Here is a 21,885-nt window from a genome sequence, read left to right as displayed (position 1 = left end):
ACCTGGCCCAAGTGGGGAGCAGGAGTAGCAGAGCTTAGCCAAAAAGTGAGGAGGTGGCAAGGCTGGGCTGCACCTTAAAGAGCAGCTGAAACCTCCCCAGCTGCTTTATGGGCTCCTTGGTGTTGCTGCTGCTCTCAGGAGGTTCTCTAGGGCCCCCCTCCACCTTCACACTTCCCATCACAAAGCCTTTCTCCTTCCCTTGCACTTGACAATCCTTCAAACATAGCTTTGCTGTCAGTGTAAGCATATTTTTGGTGACTACCTACCAGGTCCAAAGAGATCCTCTCTTTGGTCATTGCACTGACTTCAGGGATGTGAGATTTAGCTTGGGCTTTAATGTAGCATTTTTCTCCTCCAGCAAAACGAATTCCACTTATGCCCTAGAAAAACAGACCTTGGTTATTAACATAAACGTTGAGGTGCCCACCCAACTGCTGCAAGATACAGAAGTGCTTTTAACATAAAATGCTTTGCTTCCCACTAAAAAAGACCCAAAGTTATTCACTACCAAGTAAAAAGTGCAGTAATAAAATAATATTTAAAAAGATTTAACAATGCAATTATATCACCGGTACTCTCAAATGACTAGGAAAATGAAGAATTCCCAGGAACCAAAATATTGATAAGGGAGGTCTCCCTAGAGCTAGCATTCCACAAACAGTTGGCTATTTCAGAGAAGGCATTTCCTCTCAACATATGTAGAAGGGCCTCAAGGTCTGGGAAAGTTCATATGGGGAACTTTAGTTACAGGCTTACTGAGTTGTATACAGTTAAAACCAGCAGCTTGAATTGGGCAAATTGACAGTTACTGCAGTCAGACCAAAACCAGTGTTATATGTTCACACATTCTTGTCCCAGTTAACATTCAAGGAGCCACATTTTCCACTAGCTGTAGTTTCCAAACCATCTTAAAAGGCAGTCCCACATACAACACATTGCAGTAGCCTAACCTGGAGGTTATCAGAGCAAAGACAATTAAAGCTGGCTATTCCCATCTAGATAGGGCTGCAGTTGGGCTTCCAGCACAAGCTGGTAGAAGGCCCTCAGTGCCACTAAGGCCACTTGTGTCTCCAATGACAGGACTGGATCCAGGAGTAGCTCTAAGCTGTGATCCTGCTTCTTCCAGAACTAATCTTGCTCATCTGGGCACAGGAACCACCCCCTCGAAATGTCTTAAGTCTAGGCTGGATTGAGCATGCGTTTGTTGGTTCTCATCCAGTCCATTAGTAAGGTCAGGCACTGTTCCAGCCCAGCAGTGCCCTGTTCTCCCTGCTCACAGTCTTCACAGAAGGATTCCATGGTCAGTGGTATCATAGGCCATTGAGAGGCCAAGGAGAATAATCAGAGATGCTTTTACACCCCCCCCCCGCCTTCAGCATTTTTGATGAACTGCTCAGAGGTTCTATTCACAATCAAGTGGTATATAATTTTTGTTAAATGATTTTTTAAAATTCTGTACATGGCAGCCAAGGTGGTCTCAGTAAAAAAACTAGGCTTGGACCCCAACTGAAATGAACACTGAGCCTAATAAATAATTTCCATGTTCTCTTCTTCCCCCACCCTCTGCTGCCTTGGTGCTTTCACTCCAAATGCATACTGAGGGGAGCGTGACTGGCTTGCCAGCTCTGGGAGCCAAGCCGAGAGGGTGCCGCAACAATGACTTAGAACGGAAAGCAAGAGGTGGAGGTGTGTGTGTGAAATTTGAAAGCCCAAAGTTCACCACTGCTTCCTCCATTCCTTCTTGGGATACGCCCCCCCCCAAAAAAAACCTTCAGCCAACCATACTTACAATCTGAAAATCATGAACTTCAATAGCCTCTTCTTCACCACTTCCAGTTTTAAAGGTTTCCAGGTTGTTCCCAGCATCTATTTCCATTGACACCTCTTGTGCCTTCCCGTTAATACTCATCATGTAATGGACATTGTAGACCTGGGATTGAAAAAGGGGGAAAAGATGATGACTTTGGTAGAAACCTATTGTAATGGGATGATTAGCTGCTTGTGCGTAAAATCGTGCTCCCTCAGAGTTTGTGCGGCTCCACAAACCTCTGTGTGTGACAGAGCTCCTCAAACATGTCTGCTCTAGTCACTCGTAGAGTCTGACAGTGGCTGTCTGCGGAAGCGCTTCCAGCAAAGAAGCTCCTTAACGGAAACGCGTCTCCTGGACTCACGGCGTGACAGTTTCCGGCGAGGTGTGGGTCTCCCTATGGGAGACTCAGATACCTCCCCACTGTTCTCGCTGGAAGCGTCTCTGAGCCCTCCCTCCTGCTCGCATTCCCTCGGAGATCCACTCCTCCCCCTGCTGGTTCCTGCTTCAGCTGTTGAGTCTCTTTCTTCCTCCCTGAGCCCCTCCACCACCTGATGCTCCGATGGCAGTTCCCTGACACCTATCTACCTAGATCTGGTATCAAAGACTACAGGTTAGACGTTCTATAAGATCTCAGCATCCATGCTGATGCTGGCATACCTAGGATGGCTCTCAAAATGTTTTCGTCCCAAAACTCATGGTGGGTCAAATCCTCACTTGCCATTCTTATCTGCACTGAGAGATGGTGATTTGAATGTGAAGGGGTTTTCTTTGGCTTCATTGTCATGGTCAGATCCTGGTGAGGTTTAGATAGCCAGTTACCATTTCATCTGCGAGAAAGATCACTCTGCCTGCTTTCCGGCCATTAGAATGGTTCACCCCTAGATGCTGATGAAATCCAAGGGCCAAGAAGTTTCCAGGAGGCAAGGCTCTTGTTGAAGTCTTAATCATGCTATGGTATATGCAGATTACTACCAACTTCTATGACCTTAAAATGTTTTCCAGAGTTAACAGAAAGGCAATGTTCAGTTACAGTAAAGCTAAAAAAGTTAAATTCAAGGCTGACAGAAACCTTCTATGGTCCTTGATACCCAGTTGCATGTGAGTGATGTCTTGGTGCACCCTCTGGGATCTTTTATGCCTTGGGCACTTGCCCAAGGTTTAGGGCAAAGGCTTAGGGTTGCGGGAAACCATTATGGAATGGATGGAGTCTCTTCCTCGTACGAGGATTGCCTTCTCCAACCTGGTATCCTCCAGATGTTTTGGACTAAAACTCCCAATATTGGGAGTGAAGGCAGTTGTAGTTCTAAATATATACAAGGCATGATGTTGGGGAAGGCTGTCCATGTGCAAGTAAAAGGCTCCATCCACCCCATAATGGTTTTCTGCAATGTGGCACAAAATTATATTTTGTGACTGATGCCCAGGAAGCAGTCTCAAAACTGCAATTCTCAACATTCCAAATGTGCAAACTGTCCAAGAAGATTGGTACTCCCTGATACTGGGCTGCATCTTCTTAAAAAAAAAACACCATCTTTGGACCCGGCCAAAATGGCCAACTATCGCCCAGTTTCAAATCTTCCATTCTTGGGCAAGGTGATTGAGTGGGTGGTTGCTGAACAACTATAGGCTCGCCTGGAGGATGCGGACCATTTGGATCCCTTCCAGTTCAGGTCTCACCATGGGACTGAAACTGCCTTGGTCGTGCTGGTTGATGATCTCTGGTGGGCTAGGGACAAAGGTGAAAGCTGTTTCCTGGTTCTGCTGGATCTCTCAGCGGACTTTGATACCACTGACCATGACATCCTTCTGGACCGTCTAGAGGGGCTGGGAGCTGGGGGAACTGTTATACAGTGGTTCCGCTCCTTCTTCCTGGGCCGTGTCCAGAAAGTGGTGGTGGGGGATGAGTATTCAGACCCCTGGGATCTCACTTGTGGGGTGCCTCAGGGTTCTGTCCTCTCCCCCATGCTTTTTAACATCTATATGAAGCTTCTGGGAGAGATCATCAGGGGGGTTGGGCTGGGTGTTCATCAGTATGTGGATGATACCCAGCTCTAACTCTCCTTTAAATCAAAACCAGTGAAGACTGTGAAGGTCCTGTGTGAGTGTCTGGAGACGATTGGAGGATGGATGGCGGCTAACAGATTGAGGCTGAATCTTAGCCTTTGAACGTGGGACTCGGCAGGCACCTTTCGCGCCCCCCCCAATTCGCAAAGGGACCCAATTACGGGCTCCGGAGCGAAGCGGGGTGAGTGGCGCGGTGCTGTGAGTCAACTGCTTCTTCCGCGGAGCGAAGCCACACAGCCGTTACCAGAGAGCGCTGCCTTCTTCCTGTGACAATTCGACTACAAAAAGCAACTACCCGTGAGTAGGATAAATTGGAGAGGAAAAAAAGGCTTAATTTGGCACCGAAGCGGGAAGGCATAACCAGGAAGTCCGCCTTCCGTTTCTTGTAAATAGATTAAAGCAAAGAAGCTGTAAGCTAAAGACCTGGAAAGTCGATCGGGGAGGACTATAATCCAAACGTCAAAATAAGTGATTTCCCCCCTTGGCTGCAGGAGAGGAGGGGGGGAAAGGTTTGAACTATATTTTCCTGCAAAAGAGAGGGAAGTAAGTAAGAATCCACTGCTTAAAACCTGGGAACGGGCTGCCAATGGACAATAAGACTGCCGTATTGTGAAATGCGCTGTCTGTGACAGAGTACTTTTTGACAGCTAGCTCTGCAAAGGAGATATATTGTTTCTGGTTATCTCCTCTTGATCTCAAAGTGACTGAGAAGTAACTGAAATTGAAATTGTTGCTTATTTGGTGAAATGGGGGCTTAAAAAGAGTTACCGGGCGGCAGGCTGCTATCCTCAGTGTGGGGAGCCTTGCGGGGAACTCCTGCAAGGCTCCCCACGCTGCGGATGTCTGCCTGGCACGGGGGGCACTCTGCTTCAGGGTGCCCCTCGCGCTGGGCAGCAGGCTGCTATCCGCAGCGTGGGGGGCCTTGCGGGGAACTCCTGCAAGGCTCCCCACGCTGCAGATGTTTGCCTGGCGCGGGGGGCGCTCTGCTTCAGGGCACCCCTCGCGCTGGGCAGCAGGCTGCTATCCGCAGCGTGGGGAGCCTTGTGGGGAACTCCTGCAAGGCTCCCCACGCTGCAGATGTCTGCCTGGCGCGGGGGGGCGCTCTGCTTCAGGGCGCCCCTCGCGCTGGGCAGCAGGCTGCTATCCGCAGCGTGGGGAGCCTTGCGGTGAACTCCTGCAAGGTTCCCCACGCTGCGGATGTCTTCCTGAAGCCTGGAGAGCAAGAGGGGTCGGTGCGCACCGACCCCTCTCGCTCTCCAAGCTTCAGCAAAAGCCTGCATTCGACCCATAGGACGCACCCAGATTTCCCCTTCATTTTTGGAGGGGAAAAAGTGCGTCCTATAGGGCGAAAAATACGGTGCTTTTTAAAGCAACAAGTTCTGACTGTTACAGTGTCCCCCTAGAGGAAATCTTTGAAATTGTTACAACAATTGGGCCAGGGGAATTTTCCACTTCAAAACAAATTATCTATTATGGCAGATGGAAAAGAAAAAGTAGATTTGTTCCAAGACAAAACAACGAGATCTGGGAAATCCTGGCTGCAGCGAAGAGCAGCAACATCTGGCCCTTCTGCACCATCAGCGGCTGCAACCATACAATCTAAGTCAAAAGCTATGGCATCTGAGGATCTTTTAGCACTTGCACTAGGCAAAATAAATGAATCGCTGGAAAAATTAAGTAAACAAGTGGCTGAAGCATCAACTAAAATTGATCAAAACACCATAAGCATTAACAATCTGGGACAAAAGGTGAACACTAATACAGAAACAATAGAGAAATTGTTACAGGAATCTACTTCGACCCGACAGATCGCTGAAGAAGCCAAGGAAAATGCTGTTGCGGTAGAGGAGAAGATACCAGTCATACACAGGCAACTTGAGGATCACAGGTCGACGCTTTCTATAATTGAATTGAAGGAGAAACAAACGAACTTGAGGATCAGGGCTGTGCCTGAAATAGAGAAGGACAGTCTGACTGACTTTCTTACGCAGGAATTTGCAGACTTTTGGGATTTAGATTTGGAGAAGAATTTAAGATAGTGAGTGCTTTTAGGCTTGGAAGCGGGGGGAAGAAGAGCAGGGTGAGAGACTGCTTGATTACCCTCCGAACAAAAGAGGAGAGAGACAAAATTTTGGGCCTGCACTTTCAGAAGACCTTGGAAATACATCAGTCAAGAATGGAGATTTTTAAAGATATTCTGAAATACCTTTTGGATCTTAGGTCCAACTACGGTGACTTGGTCGCCCTGTTGAGAAGTAACAGAATCATTTTCAGGTGGGAATTCCCCCAAGGTCTATCCTTTAGCCTTAAAGGAAGAAAGATAAAAATAAGATCAGTGGACAACAAAGAAAGATTTTTGAAAGACCACGGAGAAGACTTGCAGAAAGAATCTGGAGAAGAGCTAAGTGCATTGGACAGAGAACCGATAGACAGAAGACCAAAACAAAAAGCATCGGACAAAGGACTATTAAAAAGAGGAATACTAGATATAGCTACATTACCCTTTGGATTGGACTGCTCAGAGAAAGTGACAATAACCCCACTGACAGAACAAGAACAAACACTTGGTGCAGTTGGAGGAAAAGCAGAGTAATTACATCATGGCTTTGCAACTTTTAAGCTGGAATACTAATGGTTTGAACTCCCCCCCAAAAAGGAAAAGAGTCTTTCATTTATTAAAAAAAGGAACAATTGGACTTGATTTGTTTACAGGAAACACATGTTGTAAGGCTACACAGAAAAGTATTGATTAATAAAACACTGGGTCAAGAGTTTATTTCATCGGACAAAGTCAAAAAATTCGTGGCAACTGAAATTCAACTACAAGGAGAGAAATTCTTGATAGTAGGAGTTTACGCACCAAATGAGGGGAAATCAGATTTTTTGAAAAAGTTGCATGAGTCTCAGATGGACTATTTGGATTACAATGTGATTATGATGGGGGACATGAATGGAGTGGCATCCACAAATATGGACAAGGCACAGAGACAGGTAGTTACTAAGGACGGTAGGCTACCAAAAACCTTCTTTGAGATGACTGACAATTTGGATCTAGTTGATATTTGGAGAACAAAGAACCCCTTGGGCAGAGAGGTAACTTTCTTTTCTGAAGCCAAAATGACATAGACAAGAATTGACCAAATTTGGGTAACTAGAGGACTGGCTCCAAAGACAAGAAAAGTGGAAATTTGCCCTAAAACCTGCTCCGACCATAATGCTGTAAAGATGGAGATGAAACTAACACCAATTGGCTCTTTCAGATGGAGGATGAATGACACCTTGTTTAGGGATGAAGAAGTGATCAAGAAGGCCCACAAAACCTTGAGAGATTATTTTGAGATTAACATGAATACTACTGTTGAAAAAAGAGTAATCTGGGACGCAAGCGGTCATGAGAGGGTTCCTGATACAACAGAACGCAATAAAGAAGAGAACCCAAAATGAGAAGAAAGATAAAATTCTGGAGAAAATAAAGGAAGGTGAGAAGAAATTGAGAGCAAAACCAAAGTCGCAAGAGATTTTGAGAGAAATAAAGTTACATCAAGTACAATACATGAAAATGATGAATCAGGAAATAGAATGGAAAATTAAACAGATGAGACAAAAGACTTTTGAATCGGCTAATAAATGTGGGAAATTGCTGGCCTGGCAAATGAAAAAAAGACAAAAACTTAATACTGTTACAAATTTGGAAGTGGAAGGAAAGAATATACAGAACCCAGTGGAGATTAGAAATTGTTTCCAGAGGTACTTTAAACAACTATATACACAAGGGCCACAGAAAGAAATTGACATAGATCGATTTTTGAAAATAAATGGACTACAAAAAATCTCTCAAGAAAACAAGCTAATGTTGAATTACAAAATAACTGAACAGGAGGTAGAAGGTGCCATCCAGAATATGCAATTGGGCAAATCTCCAGGACTAGATGGCTTAACTTCAAGATACTATAGATCTCTGAAAAGTTGGATAATACAACCACTAAATTTTGGAAGGGAAAAAAGCACCAGAGTCGTGGAAGGAGACGTACATCACACTTATACCGAAAATTGAGTCTGAGAAGACAGCTCAAGAATTACCGCCCCATATCTCTCCTTAATGTGGATTATAAAATTTTTGCAGACATTTTGGCTAAAAGATTTTAAAAAAGTATTAGTGGAAGAGATACATAAAGATCAAGCAGGCTTTCTCCCTGGCAGACACTTGTCTGATAATACGAGAAACATAATTAACATTTTGGAGAAATTACAAGTGAACATTAATACCAAGGCAGTTTTGATATTTGTGGACGCGGAGAAAGCTTTTGACAACATTTCTTGGAGTTTTATGAAGAAGAACCTACAGGGGATGGGGGTTGGTCAAGGTTTTGGAAATGGTATAAGTGCAATATATTCTGAACAAAAGGCCAAACTAATTGTTAACAATGTGGTGACGGAGGAATTTAAGATAGAGAAAGGGACACGACAAGGTTGCCCAATTTCCCCATTGCTTTTTATATCGGTCCTGGAGGTCCTTTTAAATATGATTAGAAGGGACCAATTGGTTAAGGGTATACAAGTCGGAGCTAAACAGTATAAATTGAAAGCATTTGCAGATGACTTAGTATTGACATTACAGGAGCCAGAATCTAGTACTAAAAGAGTAATAGAACTGATTCAAGAATTTGGTCAGGTTGCAGGATTTAAGTTAAAAACTAAGGTTTTAGAGAAAAAAAATTTAGAGAAATTTTTTTAGAGAAAAATTTAACAGCGATTGAGAGAGAGAGGTTTCAGAAGGGGACAGGATTAACATTGGTTAAGAAAGTGAAATATTTGGGGGTTAACATGACTGCTAAAAATGTGCATCTATTTAAGGATAACTGAAAAATGTTGGACTGAAGTGAAAAAAGACTTAGAAATATGGTCAAATTTGAAGCTTTCACTGCTAGGCTGTATCGCTGTGATAAAGATGAATGTATTGCCAAGAATGTTGTTTTTGTTTCAAACACTGCAAATTTTGGACAAAATGGACTGTTTCAAGAAGTGGCAGAGATATATTTCCAGATTTGTCTGGCAGGGCAAGAAGCCCAGAATAAAATTCAAAATACTAACGGATGCAAAAGAAAGAGGTGGATTTGCCCTGCCAGACCTTAAACTTTACCATGAATCAGCCGCATTTTGTTGGCTGAGAGAATGGCTGCTTCTTGAAAACACAGACATTTTGGATTTAGAAGGTTTTAACAATGTATTTGGGTGGCATGCATATTTGTGGTATGATAAGGTCAAAGCACATAAAGCATTTAAAAACCATATTGTCAGGAAAGCATTATTTAATGTCTGGACAAGATATAAGGATCTACTTGAAAATAAAACTCCAAGGTGGCTGTCACTGATGGAAGCGAAGGCTCAGAAAAAGCTCAATATGGAGGCCAAATGGCCGAAATATTGGGAAATTCTGGAACAAGAGGGAGATAAATTGAAATTGCAGAGCTTTGAAAAATTAAAAAACAAGTGCGAGATTGGCTTCACTATTATCAAATAATGGAGGCATACAATTTGGATAAGAAAATTGGCTTCCAGGTGGAAAAATCAAAACTGGAAACAGAACTGTTAGATCCTAAAGTTAAGAATTTGTCAAGAATGTATAACTTGCTGTTGAAATGGAATACTCAAGATGAAACAGTGAAATCTGTTATGATTAAATGGGCACAAGATGTTGGACATAACATTATGATGGCTGACTGGGAACAGTTATGGACCACAGGTATGAAGTTCACGGCATGTAATGCCTTAAGAGAGAATATTATGAAAATGATATACAGGTGGTACATGACCCCAGTCAAGCTTGCAAAAAATTATCATTTGCCCGATAATAAATGTTGGAAATGCAAAGAAACTGAAGGTACATTCTTTCACCTTTGGTGGACGTGCCCAAGGATTAAGGCTTTCTGGGAGATTATCTATAACGAAATGAAAAAGGTATTTAAATATACCTTCCTGAAGAAACCAGAGGCCTTTCTCCTGGGCATTGTCGGCCAATTGGTGCCAAAGAAGGATAGAATTTTTTTTATGTATGCCACAACAGCAGCAAGAATTCTCATTGCAATGTACTGGAAGACACAAGATCTACCCACCCTGGAAGAATGGCAGATGAAGGTGATGGGCTATATGGAACTGGCGGAAATGACTGGCAGAATCTGAGACCAGGGAGAAGAGTCGGTGGAAGAAGATTCGAAAAAATTCAAAGTATATTTACAGAAATATTGTAAAATTAATGAATGTTAGAAGGATGCTGGAATGAAGTTAAGGGGTTTTTAGTAGCAATGTTATAAGGAGTATGTAAAAATGGACTGTTAACAGATGAGAATATACAGTTATTACATATTAAGAAAAGGTTTAAGATAAAAACAAAGAGGGAAAGGATTTGCTGAATTAACTTACTGAACTGGAATACAAAAAAGGGGAGGTGTGAGGAGGTCAGGGATATGGAAAGATTGATTTGTTTTTAATTGTTTTTACAGTGGTGCCCCGCAAGACGAACGCCTCGCAAGACGGAAAACCCGCTAGACGAAAGGGTTTTCCGTTTTGGAGGCGCTTCGCAAAACGAATTTCCCTATGGGCTTCCTTCGCAAGACGAAAGCCCATAGGGAAATCTCCGGGACAGCGGGGAAGTGCAGCGCTTCTTCCCCACTGTCCTCGGACCTCCTCCGAAGGCTGGCGGTGGGGCGGAAAGCCCTTCTCCCCGTGCCAGCCTTCGGAAGGCTCCTCCGAAGGCTGGCGGTGGGGCGGAAAGCCCTTCTCCCCGCGCCAGCCTTCGGAAGGCTCCTCCGAAGGCTGGCGGTGGGGAGAAAAGCCCTTCTCCCCGCACCAGCCTTCGGAAGGCTGCTCCGAAGGCTGGCGGTGGGGCGGAAAGCCCTTCTCCCCACGCCAGCCTTCGGATGGCTGTCCTGAAGACTTGCGGTGGGAGGAGGGTTTTCCTTCCCACCGCCAACATTCAGAATGCTGTTCTGAATGTTGGCGGTGGGGAGGAAAAACCCTCCTCCCACCGCAAGCCCCGGGAACAGAGGAGAAGCGCTGCGCCCCTTCCCCTCTGTTCCCGTACCTGTCCTGAAGGCTTGCGGTGGGGAGAAAAGCCCTTCTCTGCACCGCCAGCCTGGCAAGCGGTTTCCATAGGAACGCATTAATTGATTTTCAATGCATTCCTATGGGAAACCGTGCTTCGCAAGACGAAAAACTCGCAAGAAGAAAAAACTTGCGGAACGAATTAATTTCGTCTTGCGAGGCACCACTGTACTTTTTTCGTATTTTGTACTCTCTTTTTTCTTTTTTTATTCTTCTTTTTTCTTCTTCTTCTTATTACTATTGTAACTTCTTTTTTTATTTCTGAAACTTTAATAAATATCTTATAAAAAAAAACAGATTGAGGCTGAATCCTGACAAGACAGAAATACTGTTTTTGTGGGACAGGGGGTGGGCAGGTGTGGAGGACTCCTTGGTCCTGAATGGGGTAACTGTGCCCCTGAAGGACCAGGTGCGCAGCCTGGGAGTCATTTTGGACTCACAGTTGTCCATGGAGGTGCAAGTCAATTCTGTTTCCAGGGCAGCTGTCTACCAGCTCTATCTGGTATGCAGGCTGAGACCCTATCTGACAGTGGACTGTCTCACCAGAGTGGTGCATGCTCTAGTTATCTCCCACTTGGACTACTGCAATATGCTCTATGTGAGGCTACTTTTCATAGAATCATAGAATCATAGAGTTGGAAGAGACCACAAGGGCCATCGAGTCCAACCCCCTGCCAAGCAGGAAACACCATCAGAGCACTCCTGACATATGGTTGTCAAGCCTCTGCTTAAAGACCTCCAAAAAAGGAGACTCCACCACACTCCTTGGCAGCAAATTCCACTGTCGAACAGCTCTTACTGTCAGGAAGTTCTTCCTAATGTTTAGGTGGAATCTTCTTTCTTGTAGTTTGGATCCATTGCTCCGTGTCCGCTTCTCTGGAGCAGCAGAAAACAACCTTTCTCCCTCCTCTATGTGACATCCTTTTTTTATATATTTGAACATGGCTATCATATCACCCCTTAACCTCCTCTTCTCCAGGCTAAACATGCCCAGCTCCCTTAGCCGTTCCTCATAAGGCATCGTTTCCAGGCCTTTGACCATTTTGGTTGCCCTCCTCTGGACACGTTCCAGTTTGTCGGTGTCCTTCTTGAACTGTGGTGCCCAGAACTGGACACAGTACTCCAGGTGAGGTCTGACCAGAGCAGAATACAGTGGCACTATTACTTCCCTTGATCTAGATGCTATACTCCTATTGATGCAGCCCAGAATTGCATTGGCTTTTTTAGCTGCCGCGTCACACTGTTGGCTCATGTCAAGTTTGTGGTCAACCAAGACTCCTAGATCCTTTTCACATGTACTGCTCTCAAGCCAGGTGTCACCCATCTTGTATTTGTGCCTCTCATTTTTTTTTGCCCAAGTGCAACACTTTACATTTCTCCCTGTTAAAATTCATCTTGTTTGTTTTGGCCCAGTTCTCTAATCTGTCAAGGTCGTTTTGAAGTGTGATCCTGTCCTCTGGGGTGTTAGCCACCCCTCCCAGTTTGGTGTCATCTGCAAATTTGATCAGGATGCCCTTGAGTCCATCATCCAAGTCGTTGATAAAGATGTTGAATAAGACCGGGCCCAAGACAGAACCCTGTGGCACCCCACTAGTCACTCTTCTCCAGGATGAAGAGGAACCATTGATGAGACCCTTTGGGTTCGATCAGTCAGTCACTTTTGAAGGTGACCCAGAAACTACAACTAATCCAGAATGCGGTAGCTAGACTGGTGACTGGGAGTAGTTGCAGAGACCACATAACACTGGTCCTGAAAGACCTGCATTGGCTCCCAGTACGTTTCCGAGCAGAATTCAAAGTGCTGGTGCTGACCTTTAAAGCCCTAAACGGCCTCGGCCCAGTATACCTGAAGGAGCGTCTCCACCCCCATCGTTCAGCCTGGACACTGAGGTCCAGTGCCGAGGGCCTACTGGCGGTCCCCTCACTGCAAAAAGTGAGGTTACAGGGAACCAGCCAGATGGCCTTCTTGGTAGTGGCGCCTGCCCTGTGGAACGCCCACCCATCATATGTCAAGGAAATAAACAACTATCTGACTTTTAGAAGACATCTGAAGGCAGCCCTGTTTAGGGAAGTTTTTAATGTATGATGTTTTATTGTGTTTTTAATATTCTGTGGGAAGCCGCCCAGAGTGGCTGGGGAGGCCTGGCCGAATGGGCGGTGTATAAGTAATAAACTACTTCTACTACTACTACTACTACTACTACTACTACTACTACCACCACTATTATTAATCTAACCTCTACAGCCAGAAGAATAACCCCCCAACCCACGTGCCAAATTTGAGGGGAAATGTTGTTTAAAAGAACTCCTTCTGGGACTCTGTTTCAATTTTAGTGCTTTTAAAACATTAACTGATAAGAAAGGGTTAAAGCAGCATATCTAAATAGCAAAGTTTGCCATTATGAACATGGCACAAAGTATTTAAATGTCAGGATATATGTGTGGATGTAATTGCTGCCTGGGCTCTTTTGGGAGGAAGGATGGGATATAAATTCAATGAAATAAAAAACTGGCACCTGTGAGTAACAAGCTGCTGTGTGCTAGATTTCAAAAATGTTTCTTTTGCCATTTCACCCAGTTATCCACGTGGGATAAATCAGCCTCATACAACCAACATGCTTAGCTCTATTCTTGCATGAAGGGGTTAAGAGTAAGCTGTCCTTACAGGCTTAGCTGGGTCATTCCCCCTCACCTTGGGAAGGACTACCAAACACCTTGCTCTCTTTCTCCCATCATGTGAAACCCACCAGTAAGGAGGTCAAAGCTGGATGCTCCAAGCTTAGGCTGTGGGGCTTAAACAAGCCTTCTTTGTGTTTCTATACATATTTAGAAATTCACAACTTTGGAACTTTGGAACTTAAGCTAAAGTTCCTGTATTTTCTTGATGCTGTATGGACCTCTGAAGAGCTGTAAGTAAACCATTTTAACTTACCAAATGTATGGTCTCTTCGTTTGCTAAGGGAAGTGGGGAACATGGGAGGTGGGCAACTTAGAAGGGGACGTTTTAAAGTTTTAACAGCCCATATTTCCACATATGGACCATTAAGAAGGCTGATCGCCGAAGAATTGATGCTTTTGAAATATGGTGCTGGAGGAGACTCTTGAGAGTCCCATAGACTGCAAGAAGATCAAACCTATCCATTCTTAAGGAAATCAGCCCTGAGTGCTCACTGGAAGGAAAGATCGTGAAGCTGAGGCTCCAATACTTTGGCCACCTCATGAGAAGAGAAGACTTCCTGGAAAAGACCCTGATGTTGGGAAAGATGGAGGGCACAAGGAGAAGGGGACGACAGAGTACGAGATGGCTGGATAGTGTTCTTGAAGCTACCAGCATGAGTTTGACCAAACTGTGGGAGGCAGTGGAAGACAGAAGTGCCTGGCGTGCTCTGGTCCAGGGGGTCACGAAGAGTCGGACACGACTAAACGACTAAACAACAACAACAACATTTCCACACTTTACTTGGCTGCATATTTTCTGATTTTAAATCTCTGCTGGGGCTCACTTACCAAAAAAGTATTTTTCCCAAACTTGGATCAAGGCATCCAAGAAATTCTATTATACCTAGTACCGGTATTTTTCCTTTAACCAAAATATACAAAATTAAAGTCAACAATCCAAACATTTCTAGAGATCCTACTTACTTTCATGTGGAAAGCCAGGCCTAGAATGGAGAAAGGGGACCCTGTGAATAATTGTGAGCAATTGTGCTTGGATTGTATCTGCTGCATGCAGATATATTATTTATTTTATTCCTAGTAGCACCTTCTATCCTGCTATGGCTGTAAAAGAGCAGCAGAGAAGAAATCTCCATGCCAGAATGAGAGGAAATAAAATATCTGAAGACCTTGGCAAACTCTCAAGAAGAAATGCTAAGGCAGTTTGTGTTTCTTATTGAAACTTTGCTGGCTGAATTGTAAATGAAACCTGACAGAATAAGGGACGTCTCTGTGTTCAAAACGGAAACATTTGGATCTGGAGTTTTAAAACTGCAGCTTCATCCACAACACATTGCTGTAGACTAATAATTAAAGCATAAGATCTGCCTTATATGCACAGAAACTCTTGTTGAATTCTGTTGTGAATTAGAGGCACACTAAATAAGGCTCAAGGGATGTGGGTGGTGCTGTGGTCTAAACTACTGAGCCTCTTGGGCTTGCTGATCAGAAGGTTGGTGGTTCGAATCCCCATGACGGGGTGAGCTACTGCCGCTCCATCTCAGCTTCTGCCAACCTAGAAGTGCGAAAGCACATCAAAGTGCAAGTAGATAAATAGGTACCACTCTGGCGGGAAGGTAAACGGCTTTTTCATGCGCTGCATTGGTTTCGGTGTTTTGTTGCGCCACATGACCCAGAAAACTGTCTGCGGACAAACGCTGGCTCCCTCAGCCTGTAAAGCGAGATGAGCACCGCAACCCCAGAGTCGTTTGCAACTGGACTGAACTGTCAGGAGTCCTTTGCCTTTAAATAAGGCTCCCTAGAAGACACACTAAAGAAGCCACCCAGTGCAACACATTTGCCACAGCTACCAGATGGTGACAATAGACCCAAGTGTTCCATTTGGCCTACCCTCCATAGCAGCCCTGGGGGCTTTGGCCACCACAATAAAATATTTGAGGGGGCTGAGTCCCCCAAAGTTGATGAGAATTCCATTCAAATGGCGTGCATGCACTGTGTCATGTGAATGGTTCGGCAGGGCTTACATGGGCCCCCACAATATTTTTTCATTCAAGTTGGCACCCCTGCTACCCCCTGATTATCAACAAGTTTATTCACTTGAAGAAAGAAGGATAACAGACAATTTCCAGTGCAGGGTCTGGTTCCACAACTGCTGCTTGTTTTGCATTTTCTTCACACATCAAAAGGTACCAGCATCACATTTTGTAGCTCAGCTTTATGCATCCTGGCCCCTGAAATGGATCCTGGAAACACAAAGAGTACAGTCCAAGACCTGGCCTTGTTTAAAATACCAGGGGTCTCCTGCACACAGTCCTTATTTCTGGGAATGGTTTGGGGCACTGTGAGGAGAGCAGCTTAGGGGTCTGCTGGTAGCTTCAGAAACTGTTGGTGAATATGGTTAACTTTCATTCATGGCCCAGTCAGAGGTAGCCCTGAGCCCAATGTATCTGATCCAAACAAAATCCAAACAAATCCCTCACTTCTCACCTCTTTGTCAGTCACCTTCCAATAGTAAAAGGCTCCCATGGCCCCAAAGAGTAGGAGGATGGCTCCGCCAATAAGCACCATGGCCCCAATCCTGAGCAGCCGCCTTGTACTAGAGGGTTTCACCATTACAGCTGAGTATGCCTGCAGCAGGGTGGGAAGCAAAGTGACTTGAATCAGAGAGGCAGAGGCCATTTGGAGACGAGAGCCTGATCTGCAGTGAAGCCACGGAGGTTCACACGGGGCACACAAAGTCTTTGCTCAGAAACTGAGTGAGGAACAATTCCATTCAACCCTCTTAAGAATTACAACAAAAGTACCAAGCAGTCAAGGAAGGGGGTATTTTGAATTTGGGGTGTGCACAAGACTGAGAGAAAAGAAAGAGGGCAGAGGCTCACATCCAGGAGGATAGGGAGAGATCAAAGGCTTGTCCACACTGGAGCAAAATGTGGATTTGTGCCTGCCTGTCCATTAGTGGGGGAGGGGTTTGGGTTCAATTCTGGCCATTTCAGACTTCCTAAGGTTGAAAAACTCATTTAGAGGGGGAAAGTCCAGGACAACATTGGGATGTGGAGGACATCATGTGGACACCCCTACATTAATGGGGAGACAGGCAGGTGCAAACCTACCTATTGTCCAGATTTCCACCTACCAGCCCTCCTGTAAGGGAAATGCTCCACTTCCAAACATCTTAATATGATATAAGAAATGAGATACTTGTGCACCCCCCCTCCCAGTAAACCCCAAACACCTGCCAGGTTGGCAACTTCTCGTGTGCACTGGCCTTTCTGCTTCCAAGTAGAGATGACAAGTCAATACAGTGGTACCTTGGGCTACAGATGCTTCAGGTTACAGACGCTTCAGGTTGCAGACTCTGCTAACCCAGCAATAGTACCTCGGGTTAAGAACTTTGCTTCAGGATGAGACAGAAATTGCACGGTGGCGTAGCAGCCGTTACCACTTTACCATTAGCTAAAGTGGTACCTCAGGTTAAGAACAGTTTCAGGTTAAGAACGGACCTCCAGAACAAATTACCCGAGGTAACACTGTATGCCAAGGGAAAAGAGGCACTGGCGTGTTCTGGCGTTTGCCACGATGGGCTGACATTCAAGTACCATGTATTTCATGCCTCAAATATCTGATTCAAATCCCACCTCAGCTGTGAATTTACGACATGGCCTTGGGCCAGACCCTCCATTCTTTCTAGGCAATCTGTTGTGCAGTACAATCTTGAGCATATTAATCTGGAAGTAGCAGCTTCACAAAGGGGCAACTGTGTGCTGGGGTGTGGGGGGGGGCGGGGGGCGGGGAGAGAGACAAGCAGCACCTTCTGTTACAGTATTTGAAGAAGTACTAAATCCTGTCCCTGACAGCCATTTTTCCTGGTAGCCTGTTTCCTTCCTAAAGAGCTACTGACTAAAGAGCGATATGTCTATGCTCGGGTATGCAGGGAAATGGGCTGCTTCCATGGCACAGACCCTTCCTGACTGTTGAGGTGGTTCTGTGGAATGTTGGCTGCCTGAACGTCACAGGCACCTGGCACAGATTGTTTGTAACATGTCAGCTTGGACTTCTGTGATGCTCTCTTGTGGGACTGCCACGGAAGATGGCTCTGGCTGCAACACTGGGTGAAGAAGCAGCATGTAAAGCTGTTGTCTGTCATTGGCAGACCATGGAGTGGAGCTTCATGCCCCTGCTGTGGGAACATCTATCCTTCCAGAGTTGTACTGGCTGCCTACTCACTATGGGTCTCAGTTCAAGGTTTTGCCAATGCCCTGATGCACTTTGCACAATGAGGCCTCTGGAAGGCAATTAAAGATCCATCTTTTTCATGTGGGCATTTCATCGAGGACTTAGGTTAGATTTGGCTCCTTTTAGTCCTTTGCTGAACTGCTTGATTGCATGGGTTTTCTAAATGTGTTTTTGTGTGCTGCTCTGAGATGCTTCTGGATAAGGGATACAGTAGTATAAAAATAATAAATAGAGAAATGATTCACAATGATCAAGAAAACTAAGCTCTGAATAGATCCCTTGCTAGATCAGACCCTGTTCCAGGTTTTCCAGCACCTTGACCCAAATCAGCTTTTCCAATGTGTTCTTTTCTGCCAGTGGCTGCTGGTTCCCCACACCCCTGTACTTTGATCCTGACGTCCAGCTGAAGGTCCATGGGGCCATGGGGGTAGGGGGAGAGATCTGAATCCCTCAGGGTGGAATGTAGGTGCAACACCATCATTTGGGAGGTGTGCGTCTGGGTCCTGGGAATGCTGTGAATTAGTGAATCACCCTTCTGTCTGGATCTTGTATTTTGATGCTGGTGGGCCTCTGGGCACAGACCAGTGGCATAGCGTGGGTTGTCAGCACCCGGGGCAAGGCAAGTAATTTGTGCTCCCTAACCCGTGGATTTGCGCCCCCTAACCCTAACCCCCAGATGTTGCGCCCGGTGCGGCCGGCCCCCCCTGCACCCCCCACGCTACGCCACTGGCACAGACCCAAGTTAACTAGCTTGCTATAGTATTTGGAGCAGAGGTCCTGGCTGTGTCAGAGAGGTTCCAACTAAAACCAGACTTTCTTCCGCCTGGTCAGTTGCCCAATCAGCCAACTGCAAAGTCATAAAAAGATGTGTGTCAGGTATTTTTTTCTGATTGCATTGGTCTTTTTTTTTGGGGGGGGAGTGGGAACCTGCCCTCTGCATATGCTCACTTTGAGGCGCTCTGCACATGCTGGGGGTGGGGGGCAGGCCAAAAGTACCTTAGCCGAGGCACTTTGCACAAGAACTGCACAGCACACACATCACGCGCCTCTCTCCAAGATGTCTCAAGCCGCACGCGTGAGGGGGGTGGGTGCCTGGACTGGAGTGCCAAAATGGAGTGGGGGGGGGGGACGTAGAAAGAGGAAGAAGAAGTGAATAGGGTTCCTAAGTGAGCGATCCTCCTTCCCTTTTTCCCAAGAAGCAGAAGAAGGGACCCCCTGTCTGTTTTTGCCATTGTGTGAGTCTTCTGAGGAAAGATCCCCAGCTCCTTTGCGAGGGGAGGGAGAGAACAGTTGGCTTTCTCTTTCTGGGAAAGAAAGTCTCGTCCCGTCCCCCGTCCCCTGCATTATTTGTGAGTCCGCAGCAAATCCCCCAGATCCCTCCGAAATCGTTAGACAGAGCTCCATCTGTAAGGTAGAAGTAGGACTTTTTTTTGCAAAACAAAAAAGTTTCCGCCAGCAAAGGGGGGCAGAAAAGTGGCTGGGAAAAGGGGAGCGGGGGGGCAGCTCGGGGTGCTGCGTGCCGTACTCACGGGGGGCATCGGGGCGGGCTCCCCGTCCTCCGGCTCGGCCAGTGCGATGGGCACCTTCTCCAGCCTCTCGGCCATCCTTTCCGTGGAACGTCGGCTGCCAGCTCCGTCTCGGGCGGCTCTGCCTGCGGCTCCTGCGGGAGCCTCGACAGCACCGACGCGCAGGGAGGCGGCGCATCGGGCAAGGCGGGCACGCGGCGGAGGAGCCGGGGGGGGGGGCGTTTCCAGAGGGTAGAAAAGGTGCGCTTGGGGTGTTTTTGGTTTGTAAACTCAACTTTTAAAAAAACAAAAACCTCCCCAGCTTGTTGAATCCAGCTGTGCCACACGCACATGCCTGGTCTCATAAGCAAGAGCTGTGAAAGTTTCCGAAAAAGAATAACGTGCGGCATTGTTCCAAAACTGTGTCGATGGAGGTAGAGTAGGGGGCGCCGCTGCAATTCCCAGGAAAAAAAGCAGGAGGAGGGCGGGGGGTTATCACAACACCCGGAGCCTTGCTCTTTAATTGGCCAGGAGAAAGGAACTCTGTCTATGCTCAGAAGCACTCTTCTATATTTGGCAGATTTTTAGATAAGTTGCATAACACTGTGCAGAATGCGAAAAAGCTCTTCTAAATAGGTGCAGTTGAAGATGGAGAGGTGGAGGCCATGATATTCTGGCTTGGGGGACTTTGTCAAAATAGTAAAATGTGGGTTGAACAGGGTAACTGGTAGATGGAATTGTTACTCGTTGACTGTAAGAACCCCAAGAGTGTTCATTAATGGTTCCTCGTCATCCTGGAAAAAAGTGACAAGTGACAGGGTTCTCTTTGTCCTGGGCCCATTGCTGTTTAACATCTTTATAAATGATTTGGATGAAGGAATTGAGGGGATGCTCATCAAATGTGCAGGTGACACCAAACTGTGAGGGGTAACTATTTCCATAGAAGACAGAATCAGAATTCAAAATGACCTTAACAGTTTGGAGAACTGGGCCCAAACTAACAGAATGAATTTCAGTGGAGACAAATGTCAGGTTCTGCACTTAGGCAGGGAGAACCAGATGCACAAATATAGGATGGGGGACACGTGGCTTACTAGCAGTACATGTGAAATGATCTAGGGGTCTTGGTGGACCACAAGCTTAAAATGAGTCAACAGTGTGATGCAGCAGCAAAAAACAAAAACAAACAACAAACAACAACAACAAAACCCTAATGCTATTCTATTCATTGGGGGATCCACAAAGCCTTTGGGGCTTTCCACCAGAGCAAAGCCGGGACCTCTCCCACAACAGTCACCCCCATCATTTCTGCTCTGCTAACAGAGACTGTCAGAAAGGGAACTCCTTGCAACCCTCTCTGCTTCCCCAGCCGTCTCCATCAGGGTTGGGACTGTGCTCTCAGGTGAGGTTGCCTCTGTTGCAAGGCAGGGAATTTTTCTGGAGTCAGGAAAATGGCAGAGCGCGCGTGTGTGTGTGTGTGTGTGTGTGTGTGCATATTCCAACCCCAGAAGACAAAGAGAGAAGTGATATTTTAATAGGAGTAGAGACAGTTTCAACACTGCACCTCAGGTAAGAAAGTTGCCTCGTGTGGCTTTGAAATGTTACCATCTAGTACGTAATCATGTGGTGTGATTTGATGAATTAATTAATGGATTGTCATTTAATATTTTGATGTCTTAGTCTGAATTTTAACTGTTGACATGTTGTAGATTGTTTATGGCTTTTTGTATCGTGTAATATTTTTCAACACCTATGAAAAGACACATAAATAAAATTGATGGTAACATTCATAGCTTTTTTGCTGCTCTGTAAGCATGCATTTTTCTCTCCTAGGGTTAGCAAGAGCATTCAAGAGGATCAGTGCAGCTCTGGAATCCCCACCACACCTTCCTTCCAAAGCCCAGAGCATTTTTGCAATCTTTTAAAACTATATATATATATATATATATATATATATATATATATATATATATATATATGCTTTCGTAGATTTTCACGGGTACAGGAATGTAGGTTTTGGTGTCTTCGGGTGTCTTCCCGTGTAAGAGTTGGGGTGTCTAGGCGACGTTTCGACGAGGTCTCACTCGTCATCTTCAGGCTGGTGCTTTCGGCTTCTTGTTACATGGCGCCGCGGTGCCTCGGAATGGACTAGACTCGGAATGGACTAGGGTCCGGCGGCCGGGAAGGAGAATCGCCGAGTCCCTCGCCGAGTCTAGTCCATTCCGAGGCACCGCGGCGCCATGTAACAAGAAGCCGAAAGCACCAGCCTGAAGATGACGAGTGAGACCTCGTCGAAACGTCGCCTAGACACCCCAACTCTTACACGGGAAGACACCCGAAGACACCAAAACCTATATATATATATATATATATATATATATATATATATAGCGAGAGAGAGAGAGAGAGAGAGAGAGAGAAATTGTGAACATACTGGTGCCTTTAGAGAATTCTGGGCCTGTAGAACTTGTGGTGTCAGTGTAGTATAAAAAA

General features: G+C 45.8%; 1 protein-coding gene across 2 annotated transcripts in view; it reads right to left on the bottom strand.

Annotated features, from left to right (window-relative positions):
* Nucleotides 1-19,582, bottom strand: part of CNMD (chondromodulin) — a 34,740-nt gene extending 15,158 nt beyond the window's left edge. Inside the window, exons 1-4 of one of the 2 annotated variants that reach the window (XM_081206016.1) lie at nucleotides 19,417-19,582; nucleotides 16,139-16,279; nucleotides 1,790-1,930; nucleotides 267-380 (exon numbers count right to left, since the gene is read on the bottom strand). In XM_081206016.1, the coding sequence (XP_081062142.1) occupies nucleotides 267-380; nucleotides 1,790-1,930; nucleotides 16,139-16,279; nucleotides 19,417-19,491 (471 nt within the window). In that variant the 5' untranslated portion in view covers nucleotides 19,492-19,582. The remainder of the gene's footprint in view (nucleotides 1-266; nucleotides 381-1,789; nucleotides 1,931-16,138; nucleotides 16,280-19,416) is intronic. The other variant, XM_081206015.1, reaches the window with a different exon arrangement.
* Nucleotides 19,583-21,885: the final 2,303 nt, after the last annotated feature.

Source organism: Podarcis bocagei (assembly GCF_964188305.1).
Source record: "Podarcis bocagei genome assembly, chromosome: 8".
Taxonomy (NCBI): domain Eukaryota; kingdom Metazoa; phylum Chordata; class Lepidosauria; order Squamata; family Lacertidae; genus Podarcis; species Podarcis bocagei.
The sequence above is the reverse complement of the archived record's forward strand: the minus strand, read 5'-3'. Positions and strand labels throughout refer to the sequence as shown.